Raw genomic sequence first — 27696 nt, forward strand, 5'->3', positions numbered from 1 at the left:
AGTAAGCTCGATTGCTGCTGGTTATAAACTTTGAAAGTCATTTTCATTTGCAACTTTCTTTAAGAGACTATCTGCTTCTTCCTTCACTTTGTTGTGCACATTTGTTTTCGTTATCAAGAATTTCAAGTTATGTATTTATATACTTATTTTTAATGACATTATTGATAAAATTTATTTGTTTATTGATGTGTTAATGTATTTATTTTCATTTATAATTCTGTAATTTACATTTAACCTTTGTTAAAGAATACGCCGGATGCATAATACCCCCAGCTATCCCATGGACATGCCGCTATGCGTTCCCTCTCAGATACATGCTGTAAGTCGCAACACATTGATACAAACACAGTTATTTATATGATATTGCTCTAGAAGATCCGTAATGTTGATGATACAATACAATTATTTAAACAACTATATATTGGGGAAAGACGAAGATAGTTAAAATTAGAAACGTGTCCTTAATATTTTGCTCACTCCCTCGTTGCATGCCGACCTTTTTGCTAGATGATCGCTAAAATACAATGTTTGTTTAAAATATTAGCAACTACCTAGCATGCAACGAGGGAGTGAGCAAAAGATTAAGGAAAATTTGTTTGTGTTAATTCCAATTTCAAAACTTCAATCTGGAACGATCAAATGGTGAGTCTTTCGACCCAACCACCATTTATACCAAATCATTTGATACTGTAATTACCACTTAACATAATCAAATGATTCGATTTCAAACTGACATATGCAAATATTAGAAAAATCAAGATGTAAATTGATATTTTTGCACGGATGAGAAAATGAAAATCAGGATTGAAGACGAATCGTCGCTCAAACTGTAAAATGACGTCAATATAGTATTCAATGATCATTGCCAACTGAGTGTTTAAATTGTTAAAACAGGCGGTTTAATGATGATTGCAATCAATACGAAGGTTGTGAAAGTCCGAATTATATAGAATTTAATTTGGTAATTATTAATACAAGATTATATTTAAAGGATTGCGCACACACAAAACGATATATATCGTCTATGTATTTAAATAACATAGCAGCGAGATAAACATGAGCCATATCACACTTACCTTATTATGCAGGTGAGAGAGTGTGAAACACTGGCAGACCGTGGTCTGATGGAAAGCGATAATGATCGCATGACAAATTCTGTACGATTGTGATGTGCATTCAGGTGAGTGTGGAGAGAATATCACAGAGACGAGTCTTCAGTCTAACGTCCCACAATAAAGGGCGCAACGAGCAGCACGGACGATAGTTACCTAAAACCAAGAATTGCAAAGCTGTCAAGGGACATATCAATACCCCTGAAAAAAGCCTTCTGCTTTCGATGAAATTGAGCTAAAATAAATAGGTTTAAACTAACAGAGCTTTCAATGGGTAAAAATGCCGTGCTTAAAAAGACAAGCGATTGTCCTTTCGCACAAACATCAAAGGCATCAGTTATTTCTATCCACATGTATGCAACCTTGTAGAGTGGGGACTAATAGTTTATATTATTAAAGATAAACACAACAAAATGTTACTTACATTCGTATGTATGCATTGTAGGTAATAATAACAATAATACAATAAAATTTAGTTGTGAAAAACATGTTTATTTATTTTGTATTCTCTCAAATAGGTATATGTTTGTGAATGTTTGCGACTTATTGTGTGTGTGTTTTTTCTTAACGTCCTTACAGAATATTCTTACAGTAAATTATTTCTTTGACATTTCCTTTATTTCCTTTTGTGATGTGAATTCTGTTTATATAATGTTAATAATTGATGTACATTAACGCTGTACAATGTGCATGTATGTTGATGTATGTATATTTTACGTTTATCGAAAAGCGATACGGCATATACTCAAAACTATAACGACGAGTTCAGCTTACAGTCGTCACATTTTTAATTGATGAATTTCTTCTATTTAAAGAAGCGATTTTGCGCTATTGCTGAAAAAGGTAAAACATAAAGTTTAATCCCGATTTAGTTTTTGTATTTGTATTACTGAAATCTAAAGTTAATAGGCTGTTGGCTTAATAGTCGAAGTCCGGATAGTGCTAGATGTTGGACAAAACACACACTTATATGGCAGTACGAATGAATTCGATCCTTGTTACATGTAATTCATTATAAAATACCATGCCGTATCAAGCATACGTGTTTCAAAGAAACATCCATTGTTCCATTATATGGATTATCGTTGTTTGTTATTTCCACTGAAAATATTTTTGCTAGAAATACGGAGTTCCCGATACCCTTTACAACTTTGAACAATTTTGCCAAGAACTATTATGCCGTTTTCATAGGCTTGAATGACCTTTTTGACATTATCTTGAATTATTTCAGCCTATAATGTTGGTTTTATTTCATATTGATTGATGGAAGTTAGTTAAGCGAAATCAAACATACTATGCTTATATGAGTTATGCGTATTCATAAATGTATCTTTATAGCAACATAATTGTTCGTAACGTGTCAACTTTAAAGGGGCCCTTTCACGTTATGGTAAATTGACACAATTAAAGAAGTTGCTTCAGGTTCGCAAATTTTCGTTTTAGTTATGATATTTGTGAGGAAACAGTAATGATGAACATTTACCATGCTCTTAAATAACCATTATATGCATCTTTTGACGATTTGAAAACCTTAAAATTATAAAGCGTTGCAACGCGAAACGATTGAATAATTTGGAGAATTCTGTTGTTGTCGTTATATTTTGAGAAACTATGAGGATTGCTAGTAAAAAGTATAAAAACATAGGTCATTGTATGAGTACGGATGGCCGAGTGGTCTAAGTGGTAGACTTTTACTTCAGGATACCAGGGGTTAGTGGTTCGAGCCCTGTTGAGGTTTACCTGTTTTCTTTTCTTCATTTTGTTTTAATTTTTTACTGGAGCTTTTAAGATCCAATGTTTACATTTATCAATATAAAGCAAGAGATGACAAACTTCAATAAAACCAAAATCTGTAAAAAGGCATCTTTAAGATTGCAGATTGTGTAATATATAACGCAAATCAAAAATGTGAATGCAATTGCTGCAATTCGTCAAATAGTTGTATGATCAATGGTATACTAACGAAAATACATGTGTACATACTTGGCTGAATAAATAATCCAATTCAGTCGTATTTTAATATTACAAAATATTACTTCTTACGACTGATGGAGTAGTTTGCTTTTGCATGATATTTAATACATAGATTGCTTTGAGAATAGTCTAATAGCGCTTTATATTTTTGACATGATGCATGATATGGTTACATTGGATGAACGCGTTTCGCTACATTAGAAGTGTCTATATTTATATGTGTGTATTGTCCAAAAAAAGAACTTGATATCATGTTTCTGTACTTCAAATTTATATACAATATATCATGAAAGTCTTATATATTCCTTGATAAATGGACTGTATAGTGTACGTACATGGCACGCACATATTTCTGTGTTACTTTTTCCTTAAAACACTGTATATCGTGTGCATGTATATCTCGAATGCATGTATCTCGAAGATATCTGAACATATGTTTCGATGTTATTTATCATTGAGATAACAGAACTGGTACAATGCATGTTACTTTCTTTGTTATATATTATAGAGGCATACATTGACAGAATATTGAGTGAATCGATTTCGATATTATTGGTTTATGAGATAAATAATCTCTATCGAACATATTTACTTGAATATATGAATGTTATGAATGTATATCTAGCGTAAGTACTTAGATGTTTTCCTGATGTAAATCTATGTACATATTTGATGGCTCGATTTTCCTGACATGAATCAACTATTGACTACATAAATTTTGATTTGGTACGGGATATTGTTCACATGCATTTTGATTTGGTGGAGATATATCAATTGTATTGTGTGCGCATGTGTTTGGATCTTATCTGTTAATGCTATAGATGAACATGAGCTGTAATGGGCAAATATACTAAGATATTATATTATAATATATGATTTAGATGTATACATTCCTTATTTATTGGAAATAAATAGTGCGCATATGCATTTTGATATCGTTTGTTTTCATGATGTAACCAAATAAATAATGTACACGTGAAAAGATGTAAGATTTGTTTGCAAAATCTTGAGTTACAAACGCGTATAAACTATATTGCTTATAGGTTGCAGATGTTTTTGTATATATTATCCGTTATATTTGCTTGTGTTTTAAATCACTAATAATTGTTTGATTGGGATTGACCATGAACTGCATTAGTTTAGTTTTTAGGGATATGCTATTACGTATAATGGAAACAACAAATACACTTATAGTGCATTAAAATTACTGTTCACAGATGTTGAAGAAGCTACTGTTTTACCTTACATTTCTGTGTAGCATATAAATATATTTGCCTTTAGCTTCTTTTATAGGTTTGAAATTAATATAAATCTGTATACTCAATCATGGGATCAATAACTTGATGTAAAGAAATACAGCTAAATAGACATTGGATGATCGACTTTCTTATTTTTAATAATCTCGCGATTTAATTTTTATCCTGACAAAATATAAAAATAAAAAACAATTATTCAAATTATTATATAATATTTGTTCTCCTATCTTCATAAAGCTAAATTAACTAAAAGTAATCATCACTGTAGAATTCAAATTCGAACCTTTGGGATAAAAAGTGTGAAGGGGTTTTGTTTGAAAACATGAGTAGTTCCATTAAAGCAGTGTATCATTTATGAGAGCGCATTTAGCTTGTGTCGCCACCCAGAGTGAGGAAACACATATGCAAATATGTATGTAAACTTGACTCGTGGAATGCAAAGGTGGTTAGCGTGTGTCTGTGATATTAATTATTAAAAAAAATCAAATTAATATAACGAAATCAATTTATCTGAAAAAAAATTTTCAGTAGCAAATATATTTATAAGGTATTCACAACTCAAAATGACCCGAAAACATGGTGCATCGCTTTGAATAGCCATTTCTTCATCAATTGCGCAGCGATTTTTCCATGAACTTGGTCTTATAAACGCAGAAAGGAATTTCCTTTCTGGAAATGTATATATCGCAATGTCTTTACAATTGCTGGGTCAACTTTTAAGAAATAACACGATGTACTTCTCGCGTGACCTACTCGTCAACGCTATTTTATGTAATACTTCTATTTTCGGAAGCACGACGAAATTTTCACGATCTGCCCAAAGTCCATCTCGCGTTCGTACGTAAATATTCGGATATCGTCGCGGGGAATTCACATAAATATATTGTCACACACAAAAATAAGAACGAGCATTTTTTTGTCACGTTAAATCTTACCAGACCACATCTATCGATATTTCTATAAAGAACACTGATTTGTTATGGGTTAACTTTATTTTATGAAATATTTTACGAAATATTGGTTGATGTTGAGTATTTATCTTTCTTTACTATAACTATGTTTTGTTTGAATATGCATGTGCGTGGTATTAGTATTTATGCCCCTTCAATTTAATAAATTTATACCGCTACAAACAGAATTTCGAGTTACAATGTGGGCTGGGCTGTTTATTGTGTAAGTTGATTGTTCGAGGGGATATCATCTTTTTAACAAGAATGGATTTAACTGATACTTGTACTTACTTTATTGCATCAAGCCCTACTAAGTTTAAAATATTTTAATAATGGGCATCTTAACAACTGAGTAATTAAATTGGAATAAAATAGATGTAAACGCTTTTATTGGATTTCATTTTGAATCACGATACTATGATACTAATGTTAATGTTTTTTTTACACTATTATCGTATTTTAGTAATTTTGGACTACGTGTTTTGTTCACCTATTCATGAACCGGTTTAAAGACCAGTTTTTGCCATGGTCGTTCCAAGGCGGTATATCCAGTTTTAAGCATGTTTGTTTTGCTTAATGTTGTATGTTTTGTCTTGCATAGCATAACCGATTGGTCATATGCCTTAAATTAAAGACCAGCGGACACGAAGATCTATTCTGCTAATGATTCTGGAGTTTCATTTCATCTATATATTTGATAAAAGCTGATTATTCGAATTTCTTCGTGATTTATTTGTGAAACTACATAAATTTGACCTCGCTTCATATTCTAAGGGAATGTTAATGCGTGACATATTTTGTGTTTAAGTAAGAAATTATTTAAACATAAACTGTGATATACTCAATATACTTTATGCAGACATTGTATAATCGGCATTACCATAATTTGTATTTGACTAAATTCAAAGTGGCGAACATCGATAACATTAAAATGGTTCACTGTCTTGGATATAATAATGTTGTTCGATGTTTCTCTATTTAAAATTAAACTTCACACGTTTTATATCTTAAAAGAAAACAAATAGTAGTGAGCTTCATTATATATTTTGTTATTCAATAATGATAAAAATTCGCCATCTTAGGTTTGCTTAATCTTACATAACAGCAGTGTTCTTAATACTGAGCACACTTGATACACCCAATGCATGGAAGTATATATATAAAACAGGTATTATTGAACAAAAGTCCAAATGGAAGACTGGTGGTCATTATGTTATTTAGCCGAATTTTTGCTCTTAGGATCTATTTATTTTGTGAAGATTTACATCCAATTCCATTCGGTTAATAAACATATTGCGTGCAAGTGTTCGACACAAAGATTCCACCAACAAAATACTATTGCTCTTGCTATCTTAACTTGTTAACAGTTGCAGTTTTATCAATAAACTTCGTTAACTTGTAATGAATTATTTTATTCAAATCAAAATAGTTGCTCTACATAGTAACTTTATGTATGTATTTATTTAACTTTTTTTCGATAAAAGTAAACTTGCAAAATGGCCGACTGGTGGATAACTATAGCTTTATTTGGTTATGAGCACTGTTGTATGTGTAATACACAGTCATGTCCGAGATTTACTTAATTAAATATATTATACGAAATGGTATCATTCATCGGTGACATAATATAGATATGTATACAATACAATGTAGCCATGTAATGTTTTATTCTTAATACGAATCTATCTTTTATTTTAAGATATTGTTTCTAAACATACGCTTTAAAAAAGCGCAGTTACTATATGTTAAAACATATCTTTGCAATCACGTGCTCTTATTCTTCTAGTTGCTTATATTTTTTTCCACGCAAGCTGACTCTGTTGTCTCACAGTTTCTACCAATTACCTATCAGATTGGTTAAATAAGCATAAACCGTATTTTTTCATGAAATGTTGCGTATATAAACATGTGTATTGTAAAATATTATTATTAATAGTTTACCAACTCATTAATTTGATGAAAACAATTTTTATACATGACCTGATGATAGGTCTTTTAAGCCAGTACTACAATCGGCAATGATAGTCTGTATTGCATTAATACGCCGTTGTGTTTGTTCGATTTTCTTCCTCAATCTAAAAAATGAAAGTGCTTACATCTCGAAATGTTATGAACCAGGTTTAAGTTTCGGTTTGAAAAGTTGTGTAAACACCGCACATTATTGTTTAATAATGGGCAATAACGCCTCAACGTTATGTTGGAGACGTAAATCTTTTGGATAACAGGTCTCAATGCACAATAAAAATCGTGAACAGCCCCATAACAATAGACTGATCATCATTTGCAAAGCTAATGATAGCAAGATAGCGACCATTATACACGAGGCCTTTCTTTCGGAGAATTCCGGATAACGTCTATGTATCATGATTGGTAGGGCTGTACTATCTCATAAAACAACATATTTTACTCGAAGGCATGTTTCATAATTTACACTGTAGTTTAATCTTTTTGAAATATTGATAAGGTATGCAAAGGCGTTTACTATGTAATGCTTGAAATGTGATAAAGTAAGAAGCTATTGTAACAAATTGCTCTGAACAAGGTTAATTTCCACTGAAAAACGGCGTGAAAAGAGAAGGTGCATACACAGTCAATTTTTCCGATTTCTTTCTTGGTTTGTACATGACATATCTTTGTTAGTGCTTAATTGATTCAGCTGAGAATACCCTTTAAGAAAAGGAAAGGTTATGGGTGTCTCTATGTGCAAAATGTCGCTTTTGAAGTGTTTATGGAAAATTTTAGGTATATTGTGACTTTTAATTTTCTTCACATTTATAATATAATTACCTCCCATAGTTCTACATTTGTCAAGTCAACATAATGGAGGAGTTAATTGTACTTCACAAAGTAAGTTAATTGTCTTGTAAGTAGTGATTTATAAAGCATTGTTAAACTATTTGATATTTTAGGAATATTTCTAATAAAATGCCGCATATGAATTCGGCTCATGTATGTGGCAGTGAACAAGAAATTTATGACCAGTAATCCCCGTAGAGTACGGAAAGCATCCGGTAGGCCAATTCAAACGCGATGGGTATGCGGTAAAGTCGCTTGTTTGAAAAATGTTCTTTTCCGTTCGTTGGCTAGGTGGCGCTCTGTTCACCAGTAAATACAAATATGGCAAGTTTGGGATTCTCCTGTGGCTATCCGGCTAGCGCAGTGGTTGGTACACTCGCTTCTCACTTAGGCAACCGGGTTCCTTTCCCGTTCACTGCATGGTGTGGGTTTGGTTGGTGGTCACCATACCGGACAGGTGGCGTATCCTCCCGGTACTTTGGCTTTCCGCCACAACACAAGATTGCTACAAATTCCAGCTATAATTCAAAATTCGTCCAAACTTTAGAGAGACTAGCAAGGTTATTAGGTAGGAGTGCTGGTGCACACTCCGGGTCACCACATTATGTAGCCTCTGGCTCGGAAAGGACCTCATGAACTTCGAAATACAAACACGGAATTCTGCTAAGGATGCGAATGGGACAACATCAGAATAAGAAGGTGTAATAGTGGAAAAAAAAGAATAGATCCGGAACATCATACAAATACAATAAAGTGCAATAACTCTTATTCACGACAATGTATGGTTGTGTTTCTTGTGCATGGAATTTCTGCCCATTGATGTCTATATACCGATGACGTTTCATGTCGAAACCTTATATAATCTCTAATATATAGCCTTGAACAGTTGCGATTCGCCTTCGGAAAGTGGTAAAAAGATAGCATGAATAATAAAGGCATTTGTGCAGGTATAGAACGGACATTCACTAACCACTCGGCAAGGAAACGCGTGTTGCAGGAGATTCGGGATTCAGTATGCTGGCTGTTCGACTAATAATATGCTCATCTGTTGTCCCAACATCTGTAGTACGATGCGCTACTTACTGCAGCAATGTATATCTTCAAGCATTGAACACACTATTTTAGTATTTTATTTAGCATTCAAATTTCGAATAGCAATAAATTTACCATTTTTATCAGGCAGGTTTTAAAACACCATGCAAACCCAAAACATTTCCATGTTGACGTCTTCGTCTCAGACATATATGCGGCGGCTATGTATCACGAACCAAAGCAGCTTCCTCATGACGTTTCGGCAACAGTCGTGATCCCAACCCTCTTTGCCTTTACACGCGAAGGGCTGTTGTTGTGAGGGACAGTTAACATTTCACACCTAAACTTTTGATGCGAACGTGAACACGTTGAATAATAAATCACTATTATCTAGTTGTTTTTCCACATTGCGTTTAAGTACTGTATCAGTTGTGTTATTGAATTTTATTTGTTCCGTTTTTCGCATTAGACATTTGCTTTCAAACTTAGCCGTTAATTGGACCACAACTGTTAGAACATTATGTCAAATTTGTAATAATACATATATTTTTTCAGTATTTGTAGTGCAGAAATTGTAATTTTACGTACACATTTCTCTCTTATTTGTTTACAATTTTGTGCGTATAGATTTTTTTGTTTGGTGTTTCATTGCAAATAATTTGTAACGTGTAAATATGAACCGACGATAGCGGATGTTATTATGTCGTCCCTCACCTGAGAATTATACTACCGTATATAAACAGCAATTGCGCGTTCCTTTTTTCTTTTATTCATGTTTTATTTGAAGTAAATGCGGCATAATAAATAGAAATCAGCCTCGTCAGGAATCACGTCTTAAAAGTCGCCGAACAAATATTCTATCCATTCATTTATACACACGGTTTCAATGAAAGTAATTTAGTTGATCTAAGCTGCGAGTGAGCTGTCTGGTTCAACCCATACGTTTTAAAAGGTTATCCATTCGATTTCACGCATATTCGGAACGTGTTCTAGCTTCACGAAAAACTTTCACCGTTCTCGATATGTGTTGCTTTCTATACGATGTGAACGTTATTCGTGCATTCGATTACGTTAACAAAACGTTTAAAGGTTCTCGTAGGTAAGTAAATGAACAAATTGGTACATATATTATAGCGTTTATGTTTCGCTCATTCGTACGAAAGGCTGCGTGGAGTAGTTTTAATGCGTTGACGTTTATTCGAAGAGAGTAGGAATCCAGAGGACAGCACTACTTTAACTCAACGTTTTTCTTGCTATTATAATAAGTTGCGTCTACTCGCAATATTATTTATTTATTGGAAACATAGTTCATGTAATTAAACAATCAGAAAAAAGAAAACTGTGCACATGTCCCTTTAAATACTGACCAGTGACTGCTATCAGCAATGAGTTCGTCAGCCGAAACCTTACCAACAGATCCTTGCAAAAGGTAACATCACAGTTTGGTTGACCGCCTATGAGTTATTCAAAACATAACATATTAAAGACGTAAAGACACAATTGACAATATTTGCAACAATGGAACCTCCGTCCGTATGTATAAGGATTTAGATGACATTGATGGTACTTTGCCGACATTTAGCATTGACTTTGTCTTGTACAAAGAAATATATATGTTTATTATAACGCTTTTAACAAAATACAGGTTGTATCAATCGTTGAAATAAAAAATCCCGTATTACGCTACTCGCTGTTTCCAATTCCGTATTACCATACTAGCCGGACTACGTCGACCCATTTAATGACGTTACATTACGCGCATCGAAAATAGAAATATTTTATATTACGAAATATATTAGTAGTACATCGTGTGACTTCCTTTCTGTGACGAAACACAATAGTTTTATTTAAACTCTATGGAATTTAAGGACATGTCGGACGTGGTGTTTTTTAACAGTAAACTATTTGTTAAAACATCGAACGAATTAAAAACGTATTTTGGAGTGTGTGTTTATCATGCATAAATGTATATTTCGATAGGAATACAATAAAATTGTGTGGTTTAAACTAAGTTTCGATAAAGACAGGGAAGATAGAAGTGGAAGTGCATATCGTTTAAACGTTTTTGTTATAAACATCGGATTAAAGTTGTCAACTTAATTGATATAAACATTGGATTAACGATGGAATCAAGGTAGGCGTGTCAGAAACCTGTGTTTTCCGTGTTCGAATGTTTACACGATAATTTACATAAACTGTATTCAAACGCGTCTTAAATAAACTATGGCGTAACGTTTTAGTCATTGTTTTGTCATTTTTGTTAAAGTAAAAACTACAATTGTTATCTGTTTTTGTTAGTTGTTGTATGTAATAAAATAAATATCACGTTAGTCAATTGTTCCAAGAGTTTGTTTCACTCTCGTGGCTTGTGCTATTTCGCATCACACTCGAGACGGACATCACACAAGCCACTCGAGTGATACAAACTCTTGGAACAATTGACTAGCGTAATATTCTGTATATATTTCCTACCAGGTGATATGTGCTATGGAATCGAGTAGATAATGCTGTCTATGTGTATTTACATTGCATATGAGCCGCGCTCTGAAAACTGGACTTCATGTATGTTCGTTCGTTAAGCTTTGTCCCATTAGCCTTTTGGGTATGCTCAGGCTAGTCTGTGGTAATACGCTAGATGACTAGATGAAAGTTTCAAAGATAATTCATATATAGACCAAATCCATAAAAGCGTAAAGATTCGTCCATGATTAGCCTTTGCGGACTGAACTGGCTTCTAGTAGACGATACTCTACGCTCATTCATTAAGCCCGGGTTTCACAGAGAGCGACTCAAATATGTATTCCCCGTATACAACCCGTAATTCACCGGAAGGGAAAACGCATTTCTTGGGTACTCTAGTAAATTGTCCATAAGACACATATTGATGTGAATATTAAACCTTAACAACGATGTCATTGTTATGCCCAATAAGTCCCGCCATCTGCCTGACTCGACCTTATAACCTTCGAAAGTATCATCAGACGTATCTTAAGAAGTATTTTAAAGGCCAACAGACAAGTGCAAACAAAATAAATATTTTATACAGGAATATACAATAATAACTTTGACATCAACACGCTCAAAGAACATATTTAGTGCTAAAATAGGATGATTTGGATGATCGGTAATTTCCTCCGCCATTGACCCTAATAACGAACAGTTTGCACTGGCTTCCTTCGCCGTGACATAATACCCGTTGGCACAAAGAATAATCACGCCGAAGGGTATACACTGAAGGGAGATGCCGGCCACCATGATGAACACGTCCGACAAGGCGAAGGTCTCGATGAACACCTCATACAGGTACGGCACGATGAACTGGCCCAGGCTCGAGCCAATGGTGAGGCAGACCAACGAGACCCCGGGATCCTGGTGGAATACCCAGCTGACCATTATGAAGGCCGCGAGGTAGCAAGTGCACATCCTCATACCTGTTAGTATTTCAGTCGCGTTGTGTGAACTCTTGGCTTAATGCATGTCGCAACATGTCATCCCAGATTAGCCTTTGAACTCCGCACATGCTTGTCTGGGCAGGCAATGCGTTATTATTGAACTAATCTTATAAGACCACGATGACCTTAAGGCTTTATATACATTCGAGCTAAAATTACTAGGTTCAAACAACATAAGGGAGTTCTATACGGATACTTACCGGATATGACGCCGGTGCACACCACTATTACCCACAACTCCTTCGCAAAGCAGCTTGCTATCAGCCCACCGCTGCACTCAATGGACCCCGCGATTACGGTTGGCCCGCGGCCGTACCTTTGTATCGTAGAGTTCCAAAGAATCACTTGAAAATGCAATTGTGCGATTTAAATGAAAATATTTGTTCAATACGAAAAAACCGACAAAACACGGCAATAGCGGGGCCGGGACCGTCCCATTACATCTGAGACATGAACAATTGCCTCGCATAAACAACAGATGGAAGGGTGTGTCGGATCATATGTTGTCGGCTAATTTTTGTGAAAATAGTTTGTCGGATCATTTGTTTTTAGATGTTTTTGGCTATAATGTTTTTCGGATAATTCGTTTTGAGGTGGTTTTGTTAGAAATGTTTTTCGGGTCATTCGTTTTTAGCTGATATGTTAAATAGTATTTTATCACATTGTTGTAAGTAATAGTATATCTCCCTGGTTGTATATATGCATACCTGACAGTAGTAGGGTATTGTTCTTTGCTAATTACCCAAATATTTTTGCGAATGTTTAATTGTTATTATCACGGCATACACGGCAGTCAGTCGGATATTTATTTTCTGCAAACAAACTTTCAATTTCTTGATCAATTAATTTTGATAAACCAGAATGAAATGTGTTGGTCAAAATGTTTGATTACTTCAACAAAAGTGTAAAATAAAAAAAAAACATGATCAGGATAAAAATAATTGTTCTTTAATTTTCAGCAAGTGACCAATAGTCTATATACAGTTCGCTAGTATTAAATTTACGGCAAGTGACCAATTGCCTATATACAATCCGATAGTCTTTTAATTATGGATAGTTAATATATATTTCCGAAATACAACATGTATTATAATAAAATTAAAACACAAGGATACAATGAGACAAGATTAATCTTTATGAAAAAGTAATATTATTGGTATATCATCGGGACTTTTTTATCTTTCTTCAGCAGGATTTTTATAAAGACCCCTTCCCACTCAAGAAATTTTTTACGTGAAACAATTAGGAATTTCTCATTTTTTTTCTCAGTTTTCTCTTTACTATTTTACCAAAATGTAACGCTATGCCCTTTCCTTAAATCCAATCAAAATCAATTATACTGTATACTTTCTTACCAGTCTTAACATCTTCAAATATTTTACTATTTCATTATCGACAAACATTATATACATATAAGTGTAGATATGAACAAGAAAAATCAACATAGACCGGGTATATAATTGCTTATTTACCGTTCGGTTCCGAAAAGCTCCTTTGGGCATATACAATATATACCTATTTTATTATTTATTGAGAAAGAGACATGTTTTGTAAATGAGCCGAGCTCTGCGAAAATTGGGCTTAATTCATACGTGTACTATGTCGTCTCATATAAGCCTGTACAGTCTGGACAAGCTAATTTAGGACGATACGTTATGCCTAAACTGAATTTTAAACGTTAAAACGAAAAGTATCATACAAGCGGAAGGTGTCGTCCCTGATAAGCGTATGCGGACTGCACATGCCTATATGGGACGACTCTCTACGCACATGCATTAAGCCACGTTTTCCCAGAACGTGGCTCCAATAGATTGTCACTCACCACCTCCTGTAGTAAAGCCCAGATACAGGCCCTGCATCAGGGAGGCCTCGGACATCTTGGCGTCGAGCACGCTTATCAGTTCCGGGTACATCACGGTGAAACCAAACCCCAGTCCCACGCTCACGAACTAAAGGACAAGACCGGACACCAGCACGGCAAACTTCCGCCATTTTGGCGCATCTCGCGTGCTTTATAGTTAAATTAGCGTCGTAATTCGAAAACGCGGCCTAGCACATGTGCGTAAAGATTACACTGTGCAGTTCGAACAAGATACTGAAGGACGACATTTCTAAAGGAAGGCTCTACTAAACGAAAATCCATTTAGGGCAAAGAGTGGCGTCCTAGTTATCCTGTACGGACTGCACAGGCTAATCTGGGACGAAACTTTAAGCACACGCATTAAGCCCAGTTTTCACAGAGCGATGCTCAAATGGAGAACTTTTCTTTAAAGCTTTCATGCTGAGACCGAAACGTTCAAATGTTCTAGATGGATCCTATTTGTACAGCCGAAAAACTGCATTTGTTTTCTACTAACATCGTCAAACGTGTCTGTTGTACATTGCTTTCTAAATGATTCCTAATATAATTTTAAAAAAGGTTCAGAAATCTTCAGAAACTCCATTTAATATTATTTCTTAGTTAATGTAGTTAATATAGCAAATATGTAGCAAAAATGATTGCAAACTACACAGATATGTAAATCAATTTAGCTAAAATTACAGTAAACTCAATCTTAAACCTAAAAAAAGTTAAGTGTCGGAACAAAATTTAGGTTTAAGATTCGGATTAATTAAAATAAACAATTTTCTACGCCTCGTGTCATAGCAAAGTGAAGATAAATATGTTTAATTATGAAACGGCATAATTAAAACGAAAGTTTATGTTTTTCTGATTGAACATAATGAGCTCATGCTGCACCCGTTTGTCAATAATGTAGTCTCGCTCTGGGAAAATGGAGCTTTACGCATGCGCGAAAACTTTCCGCATGGGTTTACTGGATATCCGCTAAGTAGAGAATTCCTTTACATGAACAATACCATTAAAGCCGAAAGTGTTTTCGCTGATTCTACTGTGCGGACTGCATAGGCTAATCTGTGAGGACACTTTATCCACATGCATAAAGCCCCTTTCACAGAGCGCTGCTCACATGCGTTTTAACATTGGTATTTTCATACAGAAAATTGCTAGACAATCAACCACACTGATAGTTTCAATCAGTCCCGGATAAGCACAGTGGAAGCCATTAGACAATGACACCTTTGGGGCCCACGACAAGGCCTTTAATTAATATAAAATGTTATTATAATACATAAATGCAAAAGTTTACTCCAGTCAGAGCAATTTAATGAACATTTTGAAAACAAAAGCTCGAGCAAAACAATACGGATTTTCAAACAATAAATTATTGTCAATTTATAAAGAAAGTACAACACAATTTCAGGCCAACAAATATAAATGATTTTACAGTAAATCTTAATCCAACATCCGCGCAGAGATTTGACGGGAACCAGCATAGCTGAATCAAACCCCGGCCTTCATAACCAACCACGTGATTATAGTCTTGCCACGCTCTACAATATCGTTGTCATTTCTGCTTTTTTAAGTTAGGTAAACACAATTGCATTATGAACCTAAACGTATACACTATTTTTAAAATGTAAAAGAAGTTACACTACTTTTCATAATATAATATTTAAACCAATAAAGTAAAATCTACCAATCTGGTAGGATTTTCTTGAGATGGCAGAGATTGTATGTGAGAGCAAGGAACGACAACTTTGCGTGTAGATTGATCTTTATATAGTACTTGCCAATTTGCTAATAATTGTTGCCTTCACCACCTCTTCCTCGTGTCCGTACTTATTTTTAGCTTACTTGATCTCATAGCTCACGAAGACTCTGTGTTTTGTAGACCAAAGAATCAGCTAAACTCTATGTTGGTAGCCTTTTTAAACAAATTGGAATGCGCGTTATGACGGAAAATACGGTTAACTATTTTCTACTTATGTTTTTTAAACGGATAAGTTCGTGTTTGTAAGTGCTCAAATAAATATTTATGTTTATAATTATAATAAAGTTATAATCGGGAATACTTTTAGTAGGCTCGGTAAAATAAGAAGCTGTAGCAAAATCATTATGAATGAAATGTACATGAAGGGCCGCTATACGCATAGAAGTGCCGTTATCTGCTCATTGATGTAGGCAATTTTTGTAGGCGCGAGTTCTAATCTCACAAGAGGCACGATAAAAAACCGCACATTGTTTATTTGTAAAAAAATGTAAAACATATTCAATAAATATATAAAACAACATTGTTATTAGATAAATATCTACTGGAAAAGAGGTATTGTGCATCGTTTCAATAGTTTTACTGTAGATATGGAAATTCCGTCGATTAACGACTTTTTTTGTCGACGTGTTCCAACAATACACACATTTCGAAGCACGCGTTCATGAAAATCTGACATGAATTGTGTAATATCACATCACGACGTTTACAAGAGTGGATATATGTTACAAGCGTTGAATAATACAATCCACATTTAAACTACACTATCTACACGTCTACGTTTAATCACTTTAAAACTCATGTAATATTGACAGTGTTAAAAAGTGTACTGCTTAGTGAGAAAGCAAATTTCGTTTCACCACATGCATTTTTATTGTTTATTCATAATCACGTCGACAGGTTGAATATAAAGACCATTTTATGTCATTTGACACGACTGTTGATCTCAACAAGCTGTTAATATGGGCCTCCTTACCCCCGTCGATTTCATCATTGGTTTGTTGAGTTGGAATTTTTGCTTTTTTCAACACTTGTAGAATTTGCTTATTTTTTATTGCGTGATGTTTATAATTTACAAGAAAATCTAACATGAATTGTATAATGTCACATCATAACATAACCACAAGATATTTGTTATTAGCGTTGGATAATACAATCTGCATTTAAACTACACTATTTACACGTGTTTAGTTTAATCATTTAAAACTCATGTGATATTAACAGCGTTAATAATATATACTGCTTACTGAAAAGCAAAGTTCGTATCGCCACATTCTTTTATATTTAAGATCCATATTCACGTTTGCCGGTTGAAAACACTTACAATTGTATGTCATTTGAAACGACTTTCGATACTAACAGGCTGTTAATATGCGCCACCATACCCCCGTCGATTTTATCATTCGTTTGTTGAGTTGGAATTTTCGCTGTTTTAAACAGTAGTATAATTCGACTATTTTATATTTCATAATGTGTATATATTAGCCTCGTTCTGTGAAAACGGGGCTAAATGAATGTACCTTAAGTAACGTCCCGGATTAGCCAGTGCAGTCGGCACAGGCTAAACAGGGACAACACTTTCTACTTTTATGGATTTTTTCTTTTTGAATGAAGTTTCTACCAAATGAAAATCCTGTCAAGAGGGAAAGTGTCGTCCCTTCTAAACCTGCACAGGCTTGAGACGACACATTACGCACGTGCTTTAAGTCCCGTTTTCCCAGAGCGTGACTCATATGTGTTCAGGCCGGTGATTAATCAATTGCTGGATGATAGCGCGACTCATATGTTCTGTGTAAAGTCTTGTATTGTTGAGGAGGTTGATTGCTTGACTGCTTGATGTTAACACGATTTGCTGCCCTGGTAATGTTTCTGGAGATGTTTTTGCATAGCGCAGAGTAATAATAGTGGTTCATTTAATCTAACATATTTAAATGAAAAATATAGAACGGTGAGGAAATGCTATAACGGCGTGAATTTTGTAAGTGCTTATATACAAATACGGTAAAGGTATACGTAATTATAGCATGTGCTTTGTACATATTGAATCAATTACACCATGCATTTTGCTAATACTCTAGTTTTACAATCTGTTCAGGGGAAGTTCATTCTGTCTGTCAAAACACTTTAATCGTTTTCTTGCATCTGTTTTGATTCTGTGAGGGCACACACATGAATTTTTTATTTTTTATTATCTCCCAATGCGAAAACCTGCTTCAATTTAGATTAATGTTTCAAAAAACGGGACTCTCGTGGGTGTTTTAAATTGTTATTTGCCACATAGAGAAAATACAACCGTCAACAGATAATTATAGGATCTGGCACGAGTTGTCATATCATACCATATTTTATTAAACGAGTTCAGGAAGTTTGTTAGTAAGCGAGCTTTTGTTATAATATGACAACGAGTGTCAGATTTTTTTATCACATGCTTTTAAATGAGCAAATTAAACAAAATACTTACGCAAACATAATGCTTAATCCTGAATGTTGTTTACATTTCGTGACGTCATTGTGCCTTGCAACGTCATTTTAGCAAAAAAAAAAAAAAATGCGAAGGGTCAATAAACGAAAACTAAGCCAATGAAAGCGCTTAAAAAGTATATTTCACATGTGTAATATAAAAATATATGTTGTGGTTATATTACATGGGAAACAGGGTATGGCATGTGATAAAAGGTATTGTTAAACAATACCGCTTCTTCAAAATAATTACTAATATGAAATAAGGAAAAGCCTCAAAGCAAGCTCGATTAATGTTTTATAGAAGAAATTAACACAAAACTTTAATAAAGATGATATCTAAATAAAATTAGTATAGGCACTTCCAAACAGAAGAACGTGGAGTTCATAAAGACTGGTAATAATATAGGCACTGGTATGAAAAAATAAAGATATTAACTTTTAATTATTATGTTAATCAGCAATTAAACAACAAACGGGCCATATTTAAGGGTTTCATGTGACCTGATGAACAGAACTTTTAGCCCAAAACAGATTGTCACGCTATAAGTTGCCAGCCTTGCAACCACAGGTTTACCTACGACGGTCAGATCGGGATTCGAACCCGAATCCACCGATCAGCCATCTGGTGATATTGATCATATGATATTGGCCTAGGTTGCTCTACCAATTAAGCTATCTGACCTTTTAAAAATATATAGATAAACTGCACTGCTGTATAAAAGCATGATTACATTGCTTAGGAATTTAAAATTTTACAAAGAATTACATTTAATTGATATTTTGTTATGATTTAGAACAGTATATTGCCAGTTCAAAACCTCACATGAGGGAATGTTTGAAAAGCCCACAAAAGCTTCTGTTTGAAAAAATGGTGGTAATTTGCCGACTGTGTATAGTTGAGATAAAATCACCTTATTTTGCACAAATCTGGTAAAATAAATATGGTCCGAATACCAACTGCGTATAAGAACAACAGAACATTCATTGTAACTAAATTACTCTAATATTTTTTTATAAGTAATTATCTAAACCATAAAGTGACCAATACTTCGATAATTATGTATACTTGAAGAGAAGATAAATCGAAGGTGAAAGTTGCGTAACACATGAAACTATAAACAAATTGTGCAGCAAACAAAGATTGGTATATACCAAGGACATATATATTAATCTAGTATGTATGTCATTTCCATTACCTCCTTAAAACTCTAAACAATCAACTTGAACATACAATGTAAAAATTTAGAACAGCCAACTGTTGCTACCCTCTCAATTTTAATTTTCAGGTGCACATCATCGTCACTGGTAAGCAATGATTTCTCCATGTTGCATACAGTACATAGATTTCACAAGGACCAGGTGGCAAATTTGTGTTATTTTCCTTTTTGAGCTTTTAAAGTCAAAGTTATTTCAAATTACCATATTTGAGGAATAAATGCAAGGTAGGTCAGCGATAATTATGTCACCCACCAAAAAAGTTATTCAAAACCATTGATATAACACTTTCATAATTTTACACTTGTAAGTATGATATGTTTTAAGTAACAAAATACTAGGATTAAATTAATTTGTATAATCCTAACTACTGTTTAAAAGTCATTTTGGTAGGTCACCGACCATAATCAAGGTAGCGACTATCACGTCACCCACCGTACTCAAGGTAGAGACTGTAAAATCAGCCACCGTACTAAAGGTAGCGACTGTCACGTCAGCCACCTCAAAGTTATTTATATCTTATTTGAATTTATGTTTTAAATACGGTTAATCCCGTTGGATCACATCTTTTGATTGCTTGAATCAATCACATTTTATAGTACCTATAAACATTGCATTTTTGTAGTAATTATCAAATAATTAATTTAGAATGTTCTTTACCAGAAATGTTAGCTCAGATGTCAATTATGGCACTATCTCCCTAACTATGAGATATTGTCAAAGGTAGCAATATTTGTTTGAATCATGCCATTATGTGAGGCATACACATTAAGCTAAATTATTGTATTTTTGATCAATAGAAAAGAATATATATCTAGAATATAACCACTGATATATAATTTGTGATGAGATAACAAAGTTCGGTCATGTTGAAATGTTACTCAAATGTGATTAACAACCTTTAAATTTAAATGTAATGCATGACTTACTGTAGACAGTGAAAGAAAAATAAATATTACTGTCACTATATAAAATGATTATGAAATCGAGTATTTGACTGTGCAGGTTGTTGTTTTGAAAAGTTTGGTGCCTTAGTACATGCCGAACCAATCGTGTGTATGTTCCGTAATGGCAATCGTCCAATGAATAATATCACTTACCCTGTCTCCATTTTTAATAAAAAAATGCGAGTAGCCGTCGGTGTTGACACTTGCTATGTACACACAAAACGGTGACGTCATTCGTTATTTGGTGATGACGTCATCGCACGGGGAACTCCCGGAATGAAGACATATGTTTTACACGAAAAATGCTGATGCGTTGTTCGAAATATAGTCACAATTAATACAGAGAAGAATTTTAGAATATCTAAAGGCCGTTTATTTGATCATTTGTATCTATTGTTCCATAATGATTAATCAGGATTTACTTCGAACATTTCCAGTTCCGGTTTCGGAGATTGCGGATATCCGGTTCGGTTGCGCGCGCAGATACCACACTTTTCAAAACAATAACCTGTAGATGACAGTCAAATACACATGTTAACGTAGTGCTCGCATCGCCTGCGGCGAGCTCGCTATGATTTCAGATCTGTGCAGCTTGGAGCCCAAAAATTGTCAATAAGCTCAATACGCTCGTAATATTTATTTAATTTAGAGGCAAAATCAAAATAAAAGGTGGATTTGCTTCAATAGTGAAACTGTGTTTTATTAAAACAGATTGATCAATGTCACGCTTTGTTAAAAAAAAACGAAAACAAAATTAATTAACCGGATGAATATTCAACTATACACTATATACAATTCATAAGTACTCATACATAGTTGATACACATAAGTGATATTTATAACTGCTAAGCACAATTTCAGTTATTGCTAATTAAGACAAAACGTAAAATTATTGGCAATGTATTAAAAACTTGGTTTCAAGTTTCCCGTCTGATATTTCGAATCTCTCTACAGTAACATCCTTCCGTGTCTGCAGTTCCTGTTGGATGGCAGTGTATTCCTCAATTGGGATGTTTTTGACAATTAAAAACTCTAAAGAACAACGCAATTTCAGATTACTTCCAACTTTCTGAGTACATGTAGGCAGTGTGTCCACCAGTTCAAGAGCTTTGGAAGGAAGCAAAGCATTACAAAATAAATTTAAATACTTCAATGATTGAGGTAGCTCTAGCTGTTTATATGTCTTCACATATAGTGTAAGTGTTTCGAGTTGTGTGAGTGATGCTAGTGACTGCGACAACTCTACATAATCCACGTTCAAATCGTCCTGCTCAACACTCAGACTCTTGATATTCAAACCATGCAGAGCCTTCCACAGACCAGTACTGCCATGCAATACCTTAACACTAAGTGTTTCCAGTTGTGTGAGTGATGCTAGTGACTGCGACTGCGACTTTACATTAGACGCTGTCAAATCTCTATAATCAATACTCAGACTCTTGATATTCAGACCATGCAGAGCCTCCCACAGTGCGAAACTGTAAAAACTGAGTTCAATACTAAGCGTTTCTAGCTGTGTGAGCGATGATAGTGACTGCTTCAGCGATTCTTCATCATCTACGAAAAAACCTTCCCACATACCAATCAGACTCAGACTCTTGATATTCAGACCATACACAGCCTTCCACAGACCGGGACTGTCAATTCCCACTGTAATACTAAGCTTTTCCAGCTGTTTGAGCGATGATAGTGACTGCGACAGCGACTTTTCATGATCCACGAGAAAAAGTCTCCACTTAGCACTCAGACTCAGACTCTTGATATTCAGACCATGCAGAGCATTAAACAGATAGGGATAGTCTTTATCGGTTTTTATGGTGAAGGAATTGTTTAAATCTGTATGTATAAACGCACATATGTCTCTTTCTGCTGTCTCTTCACATTTGATAGAGATCATCCGCAGGTCACACGTCACCGCGTGATCGAGAGTCAGCAGCGTGCCAAACAGACTGCGTAGACAGGTAGAGGAACATGTGACCTTGTACAATGTAATGTTTTCCACAGAGGGCAGTACTGGAGGAGGATCTGCACTTTTTAGAACAATTCGGACCAGATGTTCTGCCGTTGACGTACTTGTACAACCTAAAACAATAATTGAATTCACAAAACATGGTAACTAAAATACTTACATACTAAATACATGTAATATAGTTACATTTGTTGACATTTGTTTAATTTGTCAAGAATTAATACATTTAAATTTATGAATGTCCAGAACAAAGTCCAATTTATTTAAGTATGTCGTATTGTTTGGTTTTATATATTCAATACTAATTTCCATGTAATGTTCGAATGTTTAAAAATATTACTTTAATTTACATTAAAGCGGGTATATACGATTTTGTCAAATATTAATGAATTTATATAAAATGTGTAAACAACTTATTATATATGAATTTCAATCTAAAATAAAATAAAAGTTCAAAAGGTCATGTGTCGAAAAATGCGAAATAAGCCAGATATTTAATTCTGAAATCGAAAACGGCTTTACAGTCGAATTCGCAAGCATGTATGTCATGCATGTACGATGTGAATCTAAAATTAGTTTAACGGTTCATTTTAAATTCCTGCAACGATATATATTCATACGACACACGAACACTAACTTTGGTCCTAATAAAAAGACGAATGCTTCGGTTATTGTAGGAAAATATGTTCGCCACAATCGGCTCGGGGCGCCAATTTGTCTTTGCTGCAAATTATGAAATTCGTATTTAATGTATATTTTTCTTGCCTATTTTGTGTTATTGTAACATATTTTATCAATATATTACAATTTAACACATATAAAAAATCGTATTATCTCGCTTTAACATTACGTAAGATATATATTTATTGTGCATAACCTAATTGTCGTGATATGCGTTCATCTTTAAGGGGGCGGTCAACCAGATTGACGAAAAGTTCTAAAATACCGTACTTTTACAATTATTAGTTTATAGTGATTAAAATATCACGACTGGTATATTAAATTACTTGAACAATGTTGTTAAGTTTTCATATTTTCAGTATATTCGGAAATACAATTTTACTGAGTATGTCTACCAGGTAATTTGGAGAGTTTCGTTGTTGCCGTTATATTTTGTGAAACTACGAGGATTGCTTATATAAAGTATAAAATACAACGCTCATTGTATGCGTATTGATGGCCGAGTGGTCTAAATGGGAGACTTATTACTCTTTTAACTCCAGCACTCCAGGGTTCAGTGGTTCGAGCACTGTTCAGTGTTACTTTTTTCTTTTTTCATTTTACTCTTGATTTTTTTACTGGAAATGTTTAGATCCAATGTTTAAATTTATCAATATAAAGAATTAAAAAAAGGGTAATTTAGAACTTTTCTTTTTTCGTCAGTCTGGTTGACCGCCCCTTTAGTGTAATATAGTTACATTTATTGACATTTGCTTTATTTGTCAAGAATTAATACGTTTAGATTAATGAATTTTCAGAACCGAACCAAATGTATTTCAGTCATGATATGTATACATCTATAAGTTTATAATCAAATTATTCTATACACGAAATGCATATGTATCATCGGATAAAAACTAAAACATTTTAAAGTTGTGGATCAGTTATTGAACGTATTTCATAATGTTCAAGCAACACCGATTCCGAAAATGGACAACCCACAAAGTTGTGTGAGCACATTATTTTAAACCAGTGTCCGGTGTAATTAGAAACGTTTTCTGAGGTAAGGTAAAATTGATGCTTGGGCGTTGTTCGTTCATTCATATGTTTTAGTTATTATTAAGTGTTGCTATTGTTGATTAGTATTCATGGTATTGATATTTTTTACCTTGTCAGTGTCCATATTTTGAACAATGTCCCTTCAAAAAAGGTATTATTATATTATTCCCGTGTTCTAATGATAGAATTAAGTGTGTATGTACAGTATTAAAAATAAAAATAAGAATGCCATGGGCCTAGAGGTGCTCACCTGGGACTCGAGGGGCGAAACCACTAAAAATGACTACTAGACAGTTGATATAATAACGACCACCCAGCCCCCTGGGAAAGTGTGTTCTGAAGGCAAGATATCATTCGAACAAATGCTCTTACAAAGCTTCAAGAAGATTTGAACTTTAAATGTGGACTTCTTAAGTGTTCACAATAGTTTCTTTAAATTTAACCTGGTGAACTAGTTTTTCACCTCAACTTACCCAGTTTGCAACTAGGCCAAGAACTCATTTAGAAAACTGTTCTGACCAGATTTCATGAAGATTGGACTCACACTACATGTATGACTACTAGAATGTTAACAAAGTAACGCTATGCCATATTGCTTAAATCGCCCCGCCATCTTGGAGCAATATTTTTCAACGGACCAGAGCCATTTCCGAATGTGGCGCAGATATCATTAAAACACATCTTCTGATAAATTTGTATAAAGATTGGACGTAAAACATATTCTTAAGTGTTAACAAGGTTTACTGTAGTCATTTAAGGCAAACTGCCCCGCTCACCGGTGGACATGCTTTTCAATATGACCGGAACAATCATTATCATACCACTTTTGAACGCTACCGATACATCATAAGAACGAATGATTTTACCGAATAATAACGTTAGGACTACAAAGATGAATTCTAAAGTGTGAAAAACGTTTTTACTTTAGTCATATAAGGAAAATTGCCATGCCGTCTGGCGGCTATGTTTTCGACGGACCGGAACAATATTCGAGTTATCCGAGCTATCACTAGAACACATGTTTATCTAACTTTCATGAAGACTTGACACTAAATGTCACTTCCGGAGTCTTCCTTTAGCCATATTAGGAACATAACCCAGCCTTCTGGTGGCCATGTTTTTTAACAGTCGGGTACCATTTTCAAACTCTAGTCAAGATATTATTCATCCAAATATTCCTACCAAATTTCATGAATAATGTAGTATAAATTTTACTTTTATAGTGTACAAATCTTGTTTCTTTAATGTGACCAAGTGCCCTATTTTCTAAACTAACGTGACCAGGTTTCTAACTTGGCCAATAAATCATTCAGACAAATTTTCTGACCAAGATTACACAAATAGAAGAAAAATAAGTAATCAAGGTAAATATTTAAGACGGACGCACAACGCATGGCGCACAACGCAAGACGATGGGCGAAAAAAAGATCACAAAAGCTGCAAATGAATTAAGTTAATTCTTGCAACACGTGTGAGCACGATTACTAATTTTTGGTAGGAAATGGTTGAGCAAACTTTTTTCACTAACACATTATTTCAAAATTAAATATCAACATTGAATCACTCTTGTTAAATACGAGGGTCATGGGCCCTTAGGCAATCACTTGATACATTAACAATACTAAATTATTCTGAGAAGATGGACTTAAGAAGAATAAAACTTAGTTTCTGAAACATAAATAGTTCATTTTCTTTGCGCATTGTTATTACACACTTTTGATAATTGAAATTAATCCCAACACAAATTATATATATATATATTTAAACTTTAGATTAATTAATGGAGGATAAATTAGTAAGCCAGTAGCTGGTTGCATCTCCTGCAAACAAAGATTGTCTTAACAATGTTCAGTGGGTCACATGTGAAATAATAATTGATCAAATTGAGAGATTCCAATCAGAGCTACTGATATACAAAAATGTACCATTGCATATTGAATTAAAGGTCAAATAATATTAATCTGCAACAGTCCTTCATGTTTTACTGGGTTTAAAACAATGTAATTTTCTGGGGGGAAAAATGTACTCATCTGACGTAATTGCAATATTTAATAAGAGAAATTCAATATCATTGATCCATGTTACTCAAGCTATCACCAGTATCATCATAATCTCACACACCACCACAGCGATGTTTTTTCTCAATTTTTAAAAGTACCAGTACCATAACATTCGAAAAAATTAGCGCGAAAACTCCTGCAAATTGGAAACTTTCAGCGCTCATTGAATTTGTTCATTTGTAGATAATGCGTTTTTGGAACGAAAGTGACGAAAAAAAAATTCCTTTCAGACGGGTATTGGGCATTTTGTAATTTTTTCTTTCATCATCAGCAGCATTAGCTTCATCATTATTGTGAACCATCATCATCTTACAAAACTACTTAACTCACCATCTTATCGATGCTTTTATAATGGTTGAAATCATCCGCAGAACGAAGCAACTGACATATTTTTCAAGAGACAACGACCATTTTCGAACTCATTTGCAATATCAAAAATCAAACAATCTGTGTAAGTTTCATTAAGATATTAAAAAATGTGACTTCTAGAGAGCTAACTAGGGTTCCATATAGCTATAAAAGGAAAACTGCCCCGACCGCTGACGGCTTTGTTTTTCAACAAACTAAAACAATATTCGAACTCAGTTAGAAATGCTTAGTAAAAAAATTCTGACCAAGTTTATAAAGATTGGATTATAAATGTGACTTCTAGAATGTTAACAATGTTTTCCTTTAGCAATAAGGAACCCCCCCCCCCCCCTGGCGGCACTGTTTATCAACAAACGAACTCGGCCCGGATATCATAATAACGAATGTCATGACCAAGTTTCATGAGGATTGGACTACAAATACTACATTTTGAGTGGTAACACGGATTTACTATAAGAAAATTGCACCGTCCATCGGCGACCATGTTTTTCAACGAACCGTAGCCATTCACGAGCTAATCCTAATTCATGAAGACTTGACAATAAATGTGCCTTCTGGGGTGTTAACAATGGTTAAGTTTAGTCATATAAGGAAAAGTGTCTTGGCCTCTGGCGGCCTGACTATTGAACCAAGCGGAACCATTGTGGAATTCAGCTGAATAATGTTCTTACACAATTGAATAAAGACGTGACTATACATCTGACTTCTAGAGAGTTAGCAAGCTTTTTCTTTAATTTGCGTAGTGACCTAGACTTTGACCTCACGCGACCC

At 34.3% G+C, this 27696-nt stretch overlaps 1 protein-coding gene across 1 annotated transcript in view; it reads right to left on the reverse strand.

Annotated features, from left to right (window-relative positions):
- Positions 1-21567: 21567 nt before the first annotated feature.
- The window catches only part of LOC127841590 (uncharacterized), a 32020-nt gene continuing 25891 nt past the window's right edge, over positions 21568-27696 (reverse strand). Inside the window, exon 5 of the mRNA XM_052370511.1 lies at positions 21568-22890. Within this exon, the coding sequence (XP_052226471.1) occupies positions 21698-22890 (1193 nt within the window). The 3' untranslated portion in view covers positions 21568-21697. The remainder of the gene's footprint in view (positions 22891-27696) is intronic.

The sequence above is a fragment of the Dreissena polymorpha genome, chromosome 8 (genome assembly GCF_020536995.1).
Source record: "Dreissena polymorpha isolate Duluth1 chromosome 8, UMN_Dpol_1.0, whole genome shotgun sequence".
NCBI lineage: Eukaryota > Metazoa > Mollusca > Bivalvia > Myida > Dreissenidae > Dreissena > Dreissena polymorpha.